The following is a 14198-nucleotide window of genomic DNA, read 5'->3' on the forward strand; positions in this document are numbered from 1 at the left end:
TAGCTCCAAAAGTAATACCCTTCCCCCACATTAAACTAATATCTCATCCCTTGGCTGCTTTCCACACCCTCAGGGGGCATCGGTACCCCGCCTGTGGAGGATGCCCATCTGACACACATATTCTGACCTGATGAGCGCTAACAAATATTCCTCTTTTCCCCCTCATCCTTGGGCGCCCCACAGAGAATGCTGCCCTGGGTAATAAGCGGATTTCGTTGTATCTAAAAAGGAAAACGTTGCACAAATCTGGTCTAGAATCAGCCTTAGTGTCAGGTGGGTGGATGGTACCTTGTTGTAGTAGTGGACCTCAACCACATGCCACTGGCCGTCGCTGACTCCGCCCACAATGAATGGTGATACAGTGGTCTTGGTCTCTCCTGGGGAAACAATAATGTTTGCGAAGAATTTATTTCAAACCCTTTAGGAAAAAATCAATTATGAAAGGTTTTTTTTTTACCTGCAGAAAAGGTAACCTGAATCTGCTCACTGATGATTTCCATGGCGATAAAGTCATGTTTCTCATTAAAACGTCCGTTGTACAGCAACAAACCGTTGGGCTCCTTAGTAGCAAATCTAGAAAAATACAAGAAAATCTTTAATTAAAATGTATAATTAATTAAATCAGCTAAAATATCTAAAAATAAATAAATATTGTTTTGTATTGTTTTACTTTATTTCTATGTTATTTTCAATCCATGGTATTTTTGTTTTTATTTTTTCTAATCATTTGAGTAAATATATAAAATTTAAAATTCTTTAAATATTTTTATTCAGTAAAAAATAATATTGTAATTATCCATTTATTTCTCTCTCTCTTAAGTCAGTGCCCACACAGAACATATTTTTTTTTTACATTTTATTTATTAACTTTCTTTTTTGCATCTATTATTTTGCAAAAGTAGAAGGTTTTGTTAAAGTTATTGAGTTTCCAAATGCATCACAATTGTGTGTATTCAAGTTTTAAATACACCCACATTTTTTCAGAGGGTTTTTAAATCCTCCATTAATAATTTAACAAATCTTAATGTTGCTATTATATATATATATATATATATATATATATATATATATATATATATATATATATAAATATATATATATATATATATATATATATATATGTATATACATACATTTCTGTTTCATCTGACCACATAACTTTCCCCCAGATATGTGTGTTTTGACCACGACTGTATGTATGTATGTATGTATATATATATATACATATATATATATATTAGAGATGCGCGGATAGGCAATTATACCATCCGCAACCGCATCACTAAAGTCATCATCCACCCGCAATCCACCCGAACCTAAATTTCATCAAAGCCACACCCGCCCGCCACCCGCCCGTTGTTATATATCTAATATAGACGATGCAAGGCATTAGTGAGGTTAGAAAGTGTAATTCCTTTCAAATAGCAAACACACAATGGCTTTCTTGAACTGATTTATTTGAAGGCTTACTTTCCCTTCAAATTCACTCTGAAAACTGTAATAAATAAAGCACGTTACAAACGTAAAAATAATAACATGCACAGCATGTGGATCAAACATTTTACCAAGTAAAATACCAACAAATGACAAATAACTTCCTTACATCCGTCGACAGACCAAACGAGACACTTCAAAATAAAAGTATGCCCGCATACTGTTTCAAAAAGTGCTGCTCGTTTTTCGTATGTGGGTAACAACATTTAACTATTTATAAATGGTTGATTTCTATAGGCTAGTAAGGTAAAATGTTGTACCTAACAAGTTTGGGCTACCTTGCTTCTGCAGCCTTCATCAGAGGTGTCATGTGATGTTAGCGTGACGTTGTCTGTGACGTGTTATATGGATTGTACCATCAAGAGTTGTCAGGTACAACACTTTACCTACTAGCCTGTATAAATCAACCATTTATAAATACACGTCAGTAAGCTAAATGAACCTCTTCAACATAACATTTAACAATGTATAATGTAGCGGCCGGCTACGGGGTGTTAGCCAAAGACTTTGGCTGGGGGGCGGGACTTCCGGGAGAGATAGGGAAGTGACATTATCAACAGGAAGTGAGAGTTCGCGTTGTTCCGGGAAAAGCGTTAGAGACATGAGAGCTGTTGTGTGGTTGTATTACATCTTGTGCAATAAAGACAAGACAAATGAAGAAGTTTTATGAAACTACATTCCTGGTATTATTACAATATATATTTCCGAATTGGTTCAACCGCCACTCGCCCGAATCAATTTAAAATCTATTTTTTCGTCATGTCACCCGCCCGACCCGCAGTTTATCCGCGGACTCCGCGGTTGTGACCGCAAACCGCGCATCTCTAATATATATATACATACATACATACATACATATATACATACATACATACATACATATATATATATATATATATATATATATATATATATATATATATATATATATATATGTATATATATGTATATATATATATATATATATATATATATATATATATGTATATATATATATATATGATTGTAAGATACATCCTCAGATGCACTGGGACACATTCTCAGTGATGTGCCTGAGATCACTGGGGTTTTCGGGTCTTTCAACATCATACCCCCTCCTTCAGGTGACCCAGCCAGGGTTGATCAGACCCCAGCTTGTGTCCCAGTAGCATTGGCCCACAGTTCGCTCCTCCTGATTCAAAGCCATCAAGAGGCTCTCTCTGCTGCCTCCATGGTGGCCTTGATGGCCTTCCTTTTCCCATTACCTGTGATGCCAAGTAGTGTAAACAACTAACGTGGTGAGCGGCCAGCAAAGCCGCTACTCCCCACTTCAATAGGCTCACAGCGTGCCTTCCAGCCTCCTCGGCGGCATTGCTCGACTAATTCCTGGTACTTTGACCGCTTCCGCTCTTTTGACTCCTCTATGCGATCCTCCCAAGGAACCGTCAGCTCTATCAGTAGCACCTGCTGGGAAGATACTGATGTCAGCAAGATGTCTGGCCTCAACGAAGTTGTTGTGATGTATTCTGGAAACTTGAGCTGCTTGCCCAAGTCCACTCGAAGATCCCAGTTCAATGCTTAGGTGAGGAGACCGGCTGCTAGTTTGGGCTGTGACTGTGGATGCTCTACAGCCCTGACAATGGCAATTCTCCTCTTGCCAAGTTGTTGTTTGCTGCTGTTGTTTTTGGCCACGGCTTTAGCTATGGCTTCAGCAACAGTCTTCAGCACTTGGTCGTGGCGCCAGCGGTGGCGCCAGCGGTGGCGGCCCTCCCCCAGAGCTTTAGAGCAGCTGCTTAGGATGTGCTCCAGCGAGCCTTTCCTGGAGCACAGCACACAGGCTGGAGAGTCATTCATGCCCAAGAGATGGAGATTGGCTGGGCTGGGTAGGACGTCGTAGACAGCTTGAACCAAGAACAATGCGCTGGGGTTCAGCCAACCTGATCTCAGACCAGGTCACCCTCCTCTCCAGTGCACCATCCCACCTTGTCTATGCTCCTTGCTGCCGCATGCCCACCATCCTGCTGGTTCGCTCCTCCTCAACCTCTGAACGCACCTCCTACAGGACTAGCTGGCGTTTGTCCTTACCCCGTGCCTTCTCATAGTGACGTTGGGGGAAGGATCCCAGCCCAGCACGGCCTGTAGCCACCGTGCCCACCAGGGCCTTGTATCTCAGCCGAGACTCAGCTACCTCCAGGCTTTCCTGAGCCCTCCACTTCCTGCCAGTTCGCACCACGATGCCTGCTTATGCCACTTTGGAGTCCTTGGAGTCACGACAGACCAAAGCCTCTCGAGTGCGAGAGACCCTGAACTCCTCGTCCAGGCTACTAAAAGGGAATGGGAGCTTGTTGGTCTTCCCATACAGTGCTGTACTGCACAGGCTGAGTGGAAAGCCCATCCATCGGTGGAGGTAGCTGCTGATCTTCCTCTCCAGAGTCTACACTGTTGACAGAGAAACCTCATACAACAACAGAGGCCTGAGTATCCGGGGTAAGACGCCATGCTGGTAAATCCACGCCTTTAACCGGCCAGGTAAGCCAGACTTGTCTACAGCCGATAACCACGTCTCCAGTTCCTTGATGGTCGTTTGGATTGGTGCAGTATCCCTGACACTACCGTCAAAATCAATCAATCAATCAATGTTTATTTATATAGCCTTAAATCACATGTGTCTCAAAGTGCTGCACAAATCACTACGGCATCCTCGGAAGAACCCACATAAGGGCAAGGAAAACTCACCCAGTGGGCAAGGAGAACTCACACCCAGTGGGACGTCGGTGACAATGATGACTATGAGAACCTTGTAGAGGACCCCCCCACTAGGGGGACCGAAAGCAATGGATGTCGAGCGGGTCTAACATGATACTGTGAAAGTTCAATCCATAGTGGATCCAACACAGCCGCTGTATATATATATATATATATATATATATATATATAGGTGTGGGAAAAATCACGAGACTACTTCATCTCTACAGAACTGTTTCATGAGGGGTTCCCTCAATCATCAGGAGATTTATTCTCCAGAGCACTATTCTCTGGATAATCCAATCAAGACATATATATATATATATATATATATATATATATATATATATATATATATATATATATATATATTTATAATAATGGGTTGTACTTGTATAGCGCTTTTCTACCTTAAAGGTACTCAAAGCGCTTTGACACTACTTCCACATTTACCCATTCACACACACATTCACACACTGATGGAGGGAGCTGCCATGCAAGGCGCCAACCAGCACCCATCAGGAGCAAGGGTGAAGTGTCTTGCTCAGGACACAACGGACGTGACGAGGTTGGTACTAGGTGGGATTTGAACCAGGGACCCTCGGGTTGCGCACGGCCACTCTCCCACTGCGCCACGCCGTCCCTGTATATATATATATATATATATACATTTCTGTTTCATCCGACCACAAAACTTTCCCCCAGGAGGCGTAAAGTTACAAGTGTATGTGTGTTTTGACCATGACTATATATATCCATCCATCCATTTTCTACCGCTTATTCCCTTTTGGGGTCACGGGGGGCGCTGGCGCCTATCTCAGCTACAATCGGGCGGAAGGCAGGGTACACCCTGGACAAGTCGCCACCTCATCGCAGGGCCAACACAGATAGACAGACAACATTCACACTCACATTCACACACTAGGGCCAATTTAGTGTTGCCAATCAACCTATCCCCAGGTGCATGTCTTTGGAGGTGGGAGGAAGCCGGAGTACCCGGAAGGAACCCACGCATTCACGGGGAGAACATGCAAACTCCACACAGAAAGATCCGAGCCTTGTTTTGAACCCAGGACAGCAGGACCTTCGTATTGTGAGGCAGACGCACTAACCCCTCTGCCACCGTGAAGCCTATACATATATATATATATATATATATATATATATATATATATATATATATATATATATATATACACACACACACAGGTGCTGTTCATATTATTAGAATATCATGAAAAAGTTGATTTATTTCAGTAATTATATTCAGAACGTGAAACTTACATATTATATCAATTCATTACACACATAGCGATATATTTGAAATGTTTATTTCTTTAAATTTTGATGATTAGAACTGACAATTACTGAAAATCCCAAATTCAGTCTCTCAGAAAATTAGAATATTAGTTACCACTAGTACCAAAAAATATTTTTTAGAAATCTGGGCCAACTGAAAAGTATGAACATGGAAAGTTTCAGCATGTACGGCAATCAATATTTAGTTGCAGCTCCTTTTGCCTGAATTGCTGCAGCAATACGGCGTGGCATGGAGTCCACCAGTCTGTTGCACTCCTCAGAGCTCTGGGAACATCCAACCTCTTTGGCAATGACCTTTTGTGTCTTGCCCTCCTTTTTTAAAGTATCAATGGTCATCTTTTGGACAGTTGTCAAGTCAGCAGTCTTCCCCATGATTGTGTGTCATACAGAATCAAAACGAGAGACCATTTAAAGGCTTTTCCAGGTTTTTGAGTTAGTTAGCTAATTAGAGTGTGGCACCAGGTGTCTTCAATATCTGACCTTTTCACCATATTCTAATTTTCTGAGATGTTGCATTTAGGGTTTTCATTGGTTGTCAGCTATAATCATCTCATTTTTGGCAAAAACACTTGAAATGTATCAGTCTGTTTGGAATGAATGTATACATTCTAAAAGTTTGACTTTCTAAATGGAATTAATTAAATAAATCAACTTTTTCATGATATTCTAATAATATGACCAGCACCTATATATATATATATATATATATATATATATATATATATATATATATATATATATATATATATATATATATATATATATATATATATATATATATATATATATACATACATACATATACATATATATATACATACATACCTACATACATACATACATACATACATATACCTACATATATATATATATATATATATATATATATATATATATATATATATATATATATATATAATTATGTATGTATTAATGTAAATATATACCGTATCTCCTTGAAATGCCGCCGGGGGGCTAATTAAATTAAAACCTCTTCTCACTCCTGCGCTTACCAAAGGCATGCGGTAAAAGTAAACATGCGCTAACTGTTTTAAAACCTCTTCTCACTCCGGCACTTACCAAAGGCATGCAGTAAAAAATTGAGTGTGATGTAAGCTTGGACCTTAAATCTTACTAAATAGCTCTTAATCTTCTTCCCTTTATTCGATTTTAAATTATCGGTATTGAAATCAGCCTCCTCCATTTTGAAAATGATGACAGGGGAAGTGTCACTCGTGACGTCAAAAGTTTGACCAGGCGGTAATATTAAGCATGAGCTAATTATTTTGGGAAGTGAGTTTGATCCGGTAGTAATTCAAGGCATCGCATACTATATACCCTGCGGCAACTTTAAGGAAATACGGTACATACATACATATATACATGTATACATAAATATACTTATATGCTTGTATGATTATCAGTTACTTTTAAATATATAATTTACTTTAAAAACACAGGCAGTTGGAGAAGTTTAAAGCACAGGGAGAGAGAGAGAGCGAGAGAGAGTTGGCGAGAGAGATGTGCATGGCCCAAGACACTGAGAAGAGAGAGAGAGAAAGAAAAAGAGACAGAGATAGAGAGAGAAAGAGAGGTGAGCAGGCCCAAACCCTGAGAAGAAGACATCATGAATATCAAACAGAACATTAAAGCACATGAAACAACACACAGATGAGAAAGTAGGACAATGTCAATGTTGTCCAATTGATGCGAGGTGGTGATTAATGTGTGTGTGTGTGTGTGTGTGTGTGTGAGTGTGTGTATGTGCGTGTGTGTGCATGCGTGTCTGTGTGTGTATGAGTGTGTGTATGTACGTGTGTGTGCATGCGTGTCTGTGTGTCTTTGTGTGTGTGTGTGCAGGGACAGAGAGGATGTATTAGTTATGCGGTGGTGAATGAGCATGTAACTTAAGTGTGTTGCATTGTTGCTAATGCTGAGGTGTGCAGGTGTGATAATATTATACACTGTTTTAAAGACCTTTACAGTCTATTAACCTTAAGATGGAGCCAAATATGACCTGCTCAGTGGCCTAGTGGTTAGAGTGTCCGCTCTGAGATCGGTAGGTCGTGAGTTCAAAACCCCGGCCGAGTCTTACCAAAGACTATAAAAATGGGACCCATTACCACTCAGCATCAAGAGGTGGAATTGGGGGTTAAATCACCAAAATTGATTCCCAGTCGCGGCCACCGCTGCTGCTCACTGCTCCCCTCACATCCCAGGGGGTGATCAAGGGTGATGGGTCAAATGCAGATAATAATTTCGCCACACCTAGGGTGTGTGTGACAATCATGTGTACTTTAACTTAACTTAAATATGTTTCTGTGTGCCAACAATGTCTCGCCGTAAAAAGGCTTCATTCATTCATTTTGTGTGCTGCTGGTAGCCGTATGGGGGGGCGCCATTTCCATGACGTCACTTCCTGTATATATGGGCATGGCCACTACGTCAGATCCTGTGTACATATTTACGAGGACTACGCGGCGCACGGAGTGGCTCTCAAATATGAAAGAAACAAATCCACAATTGCAACTATTATTGAAAAAGGCCATTTATATGATTGCAGACTTTGCCAAAGACGTTGAATATCTTCGCAAGGACAGAGAGAAAGTACAAAACCAGGTCCAAAATCTCTTGCTGGTATGGATAAATGAGATGCAACAGGTAAGAGCATTTCTGAGGCTATTATTTGCGAAAAGACTCACCATTTATACGGTGACTTGATGTCCAAAAGTGACCATGCTGGAACCAGCACGGAACGACGATTTAAGGCGAGCCATGTGGTGGATGGAAATGTTTTCAAAGAAGAGAGTTCAACAAGCACTTCGAGAAGTTTATCGGCGAAGGGGACTTCTACCGCAGCAAGGTTTTAACTTTGATGAGACCGAGCTATTTTTGGAAAAAGATCCTGAAGCGGACGTTTAACACAGTTGAGGAGAAGGCACAAGCGGATTAAGGATCGCTGTGTACTAGAGATGTCCGATAATATGAGGCTGCCGATCTTATCGGCCGATTAATGCTTTGAAATGTAATATCAGAAATGATCGGTATAGGTTTCAAAAAGTAAAATTTATGACTCCGCTGTACAGTGGTACACGGACGTTGGGAGAAGTACAGAGCTTTGTATGTGCTTTCGTCGTTAGCATTAGCTAATAAGCTAACACGTTTACGAGTGTCTGTGTTAGTAGTATTAACTTACAATGGCATGGCATTATTTTTGTATTGTTTCAGTTTCACATTTCAAATTCACCAAGACGTCACTGTGGAGTTATTGAGTCGGTTTAGCTGATTGGAGAGTTAGTTTCCGCAAATGGTGGGTCCATGGCGATTACTTTTGTTTTGTTTGAGCAACCGTTTTACTGCAGTGTTACAGATACCGTTGGGTCACAATTAAAGTACTAAAGAAAATAAAGATTTACAGAATATTTCTGTGTAAATCACTTATTTCACAATATATGTATCTGCAGCTTATAGTCCGGCACGACTAATATATGGAAAAATATATTTATTCTAAAATGAAGTTAGTGCGACTTATAGTCCGTAAAATACATTATATGTATTTATTTTTCTACTACCAATTTTTATTTTCTAAATCTTCCTTTTCTTTTATCACTGAATCATTTATCTATTGTTACACATTATTGTTACGCATTCACTATTCTTTTTTTTTCCTGTTAGAAAATAGCAACAATTAAACATAATTTTTTTTTAACTCCTGTAATTATGTCCATCAATCCATCCATCTTTTTTCGCTTAGCCGAGGTCAGGTCGCGGGGGCAGCAGCCTAAGCAGGGAAGCCTAGACTTCCTTCACCCCAGCCACTTCATCCAGCTCCTCCCGGGGGATACCGAGGCGTTCCCAGGCCAGCCGGGAGACATAGTCTTCTCAATGTGTCCTGGGTCTTACCCGTGGCCTGTAATTATGTTTTCTTCATATATCTGAAATATTTCGATTTATCTTTATGCACTTATTGAGGCTTCTTCTAATTTCTTTTCCAAAATAAGATTTATTCAATTAATTTACAAACATTTATTTCATTTTAGATATATTTTTTATTCACTATTTATCATACTATTTATTATCTGATTACCTATTTTTATTCTACTCTTACTTCGTAGCTTTTTCTTCTTCCTCTCCTCTATCACTGCATCTATTGTTACGCATTTGCTATTCTTTTCTTTCCTGGTTAGAAAAAGGTGACAATTTATCATCACTTTTTTAATACTGTTTTATTTACATATCTGAAATATTTTCATTCATTTTAATAAATCTTTTACCCATTTGTTGAGATTTTTTTTCTTTCAAAAACAAGGTTTATTTTATTTCTCAAATTTTTAGATACATGTGTTTATTTATATATATATGTATATTTTTTGTATCATTATAATTATCAATTATTCATTAACCTATTTTTATTCTATTCTTTCTTTTTGTATTTTTCATCATCCCGTCTACTGTATTGTTACAAATGCTCTTTTCTTTCTCTATTCAAAATTAATTAGTACACATCAGTTATGTTAACTCTTTTTTATTTAGGTTTTTATTCATATATCTGACATTTTTTTCATTATTTTAATTGATTCTAGTTTATAATTATTATCTATTTGCCTGCCTACCTACCTACCTACCTACCTACCTACCTACCTACCTACCTACCTACCTACCTATCTAAATGGGTTATACTTGTATAGCGCTTTTCTACCATTTAAGGTCTTTGAAGCACTTTGACACCTACCACATCATCCATCCATCCATTCATCTTTAATGCATTTTTTTCTTAATTTTTTCTTTTCTTCTCCGAGTTTTATTCAACTCCTAAATGTATTTCTTTTAAAATACTTTTATTTTAGTAAATTAATTGTCTATTTATTTCCGAACTGCATTCATAAGTCAATGATTTCTGATTGAATATTTTTTTTGGACACGAGATGGCGACTTGTCCAGGGCGTACTCTGCCTTCCGCCCGAATGCAGCTGAGATAGGCTCCAGCACCCCCCGCGGCCCCAAAAGGGAAAAGCGGTGGAAAATGGATGGATGGATTTTGTTTTTCTTTCTTCCTTTTCTTATATCGTAGAGCATGTTATCTTTCAGTGACCATCAGTCATTTCTGAGACATACATGGGGTATAGGAATAAATGAGCTCTGCTTTTTCCAACTACTTTTCGGACATGTTGAATGGTGCAAGTGTAATTAAAGGCCTACTGAAAAGACATTTTCTTATTTAAACGGGGATAGCAGGTCCATTCTATGTGTCATACTTGATCATTTCGCGATATTGCCATATTTTAGCTGAAAGGATTTAGTAGAAACATCCATGATAAAGTTCGCAAATTTTGGTCGCTAACAGAAAAGCCCTGCCTTTACCGGAAGTGGCAGACAATGACGTCACCCGTTGATGGCTCCTCACATCCTCACATTGTTTTTAATGGGAGCATACAACAAAAAGAGATATTCGGACCGAGAAAACGACATTTTCCCCATTAATTTGAGCGAGGATGAAAGATTCGTGTTTGAGGATATTGATAGCGACGGACTAGAAAAAAAAACGCGATTGCATTGGGACGGATTCAGATGTTTTTAGACACATTTACTAAGATAATTCTGGGAGATCCCTTATCTTTCTATTGTGTTGCTAGTGTTTTGGTGAGTTTAACAGTACCTGATAGTCGGAGGTGTGTGTCCACGGGTGTCTTGACGCCAATGTCTCAGGGAAGTCGACGGCAGCTTTATGAACGGCGCAAGCTCAGCTGATCTCCGGTAAGAAGCGACATTTTACCACAATTTTCTCACCGAAACCTGCTGGTTGACATTCGGTCGGGATCCATGTTCACTTCACCGCTCTGATCCATAGTAAAGTTTCACCTCCGGGAATTTTAAACCAGGAATCACCGTGTGTTTGTGTGGCTAAAGGCTAAAGCTTCCCAACTCCATCTTTCTACTTTGACTTCTCCAATATTAATTGAACAAATTGCAAAAGATTCAGCAACACAGATCTCCAAAATACTGTGTATTATGCCGTTAAAGCAGACTACTTTTAGCTGTTTGTGTGTGCAGCCCTCATATTTCCTAACAGTCCGTGACATCACGCGTACATGTCATCATTACGCGACGTTTTCAAGAAGAAACTCCCGGGAAATTTAAAAATGCAATTTAGTAAACTAAAAAGTCCGTATTGGCATGTGTTGCAATGTTAATATTTCATCATTGATATATAAACTATCAGACTGCGTGGTGGGTAGTAGTGGGTTTCAGTAGGCCTTTAATGTGCAGTACAGTATGTGATGTTAACATTAGCATCTTTCAGTACCCTAAGAGCTCCCAGACAAGATGAGCATCTGCCCGACCCCTCTTCAAGTCCCTAGGGGGTCCCATGTACAGTACAGTGGAGTATGCACGCAATGCTATTGGTGCAGACACTGCGGGCCACTGCACTGATGGCCTGCTTACTCAGAAAAGCCCAAATCGGCACTTCGGAAGAACGATATCGAAGGTTAAAAACGCTCTCAAATGACCTCCCTGCAGTAAGCAAAGAAAGAGCACAAAGCTAAAATAATAACCCTTCCTCCTCTGCAGCGTCCTACCACTCTTTGACATATCAATTTTAAAGGTTCTACTATATCTCGGCCCCCCCGCAGGCCCTGGGGACTATGAGGGTAATCAGTTGGAAGTAAACCCGCACTCATCTGGCATCACTACTGTGCGTCCCATTAGAACGCCATCAGTAAAAAAAACAACCAGTCTGCCCGTATGTGGGGAAGCGTGTCACGCTATATGCGAGCATGCAGGAGACGTGTGCAGTGGGAGGGGCCGGGGGGAACACGATGCATCATTCACAGATTTCTGCTGTATAGGATATACTTTGTATTATTATTATTATTATTATAGGAACTCAGTTTTCATCTTATTATGTTTTGGTTTCAGGCGACAATATGTCTTAGTTTTGATTCTGTCCTTTTTTTCATATTAAGTAACAAACTAGTAGTCCATTCAAAGTCAACCAGAGATTTAGAGTCAATGTTTCCAGAGTGTCCCTGAACACACAATACTGCTACAGTTAGTTTAGCCCGGAGGTCAGCAACCCGCGGCTCTCCAACCCCATGAGCTCTGTAGTGCCGCCCTAGTGGTTCCCTTGAGCATTTTTTAAAAAAGATTGAAAATGGAAAAAGATGGGGGGGAAATAATGTTTTCGTTTTAGCATGTTTTTTGTTTGCGGACAAACATGACACAAACCTTACCAATTGTGAGAAACCCCACTGTTTAATAGTTATATCAAACAGTGGGCTTATTAAATACTAAATATAAATATATTAAATATTTATATTTAATATATTTGTTTGTGTGTAGAGATGTCCGAAAATATCGGCCTGCCGATATTATTGGGCAATAAATGCTTTAAAATGTAATATCAGAAATTATCAGTATCGGTTTCAAAATTATCGGTATCAGTTTTAAAAAAAAAGTTAAATTTATGACTTTTAAAACGCCACTGTGTACATGGACGTAAGGAGAAATACAAAGCGCCAATAAACTTTAAAGGAACTGCCCTTGCGTGCCGGCCCAATCACGTAATATCTACGGCTTTTCACACACACACGTGAATACAAGTCATACTTGGTCAACAACCATACAGGTCACACTGAGGGTGGCCGTATAAACAACTTTTACACTGTTACAAATATGCGGCACACTGTGAACCCACACCAAACAAGAATGACAAACACATTTCGGGAGAACATCTACAACATAAACACAGCAGAACAAATACCCAGAACCCCTTGCAGCACTAACTCTTCCGGGACTACAATATTCACCCCCCTTCACCTTAACCCCACCCACCTGAACCTCCTCATGCTTTCTCAGGGAGAGCATGTCCCAAATTCCAAGTTGTTGTTTTGAGGCATGTTAAAAAAAAAAAAAGCACTTTGTGACTTCAATAATAAATATGGCACGTCGGTGACAATGATGAATATGAGAAACCTTGGAGAGGACTGTGAACTATGCAAACTGTATGTACATATTACATCATTATGCCTCATTTGTAGGTATATTTGAGCTCATTTAATATCCTTTAATTTGATACTCTTTGTATAGTTTTGCATGTCTCATGACACATTATCTGGATGTAATAATGGCTGCATTTCAAATAGTTGTTTGAGTGCCATGTTGTTCCAGACCACAGCAAACATTACCCAGCTTGCCAAAGATTGTAATAAATCTATTAAAAGATGACAGACCTCGGTTTCCTTTAACTTGGACACAAACATCTATACCTTTGGCCATTAAAGGCCAGTCATTTTCAGGAGTTATCTCACCTTCTCAGTGGCCTCGGATTTACTAATGGTTTCTAAAGTTGTAAAAATGTGTAGAATAAATATTACATTTCAACATTTATGTCGCCGAAGAATTGCTTCAGCCTGCGATACATAGTCATTTTGATAGTAGGCTATTATAGCTAATATAGACACTTACATCATATGTTGCCTTTATCAGCGGCTCCAGACAGATTTGTGTTTTGTATTTTTGGTCTAATGTGGCTCTTTCAACTTTTTGGGTTGCCGACCTCTGGTCTAGCCAAACAACAAAGGTTCATATGGCGCTTACAGACTCTTCTCCTCTCCTCTTCTTGAACAAGACTCTTGAGACTAACAAGTGATGTTAAATGT

The 14198-nt window shown here is 39.4% G+C and overlaps 1 protein-coding gene across 1 annotated transcript in view; it reads right to left on the minus strand.

Annotated features, from left to right (window-relative positions):
• The window catches only part of celsr2 (cadherin, EGF LAG seven-pass G-type receptor 2), a 269713-nt gene that overhangs the window by 88965 nt on the left and 166550 nt on the right, over positions 1–14198 (minus strand). Inside the window, exons 4-5 of the mRNA XM_061874218.1 lie at positions 458–573; positions 289–377 (exon numbers count right to left, since the gene is read on the minus strand). Of these exons, the coding sequence (XP_061730202.1) occupies positions 289–377; positions 458–573 (205 nt within the window). The remainder of the gene's footprint in view (positions 1–288; positions 378–457; positions 574–14198) is intronic.

Source organism: Nerophis ophidion, linkage group LG16 (assembly GCF_033978795.1).
Source record: "Nerophis ophidion isolate RoL-2023_Sa linkage group LG16, RoL_Noph_v1.0, whole genome shotgun sequence".
Lineage (NCBI taxonomy): Eukaryota > Metazoa > Chordata > Actinopteri > Syngnathiformes > Syngnathidae > Nerophis > Nerophis ophidion.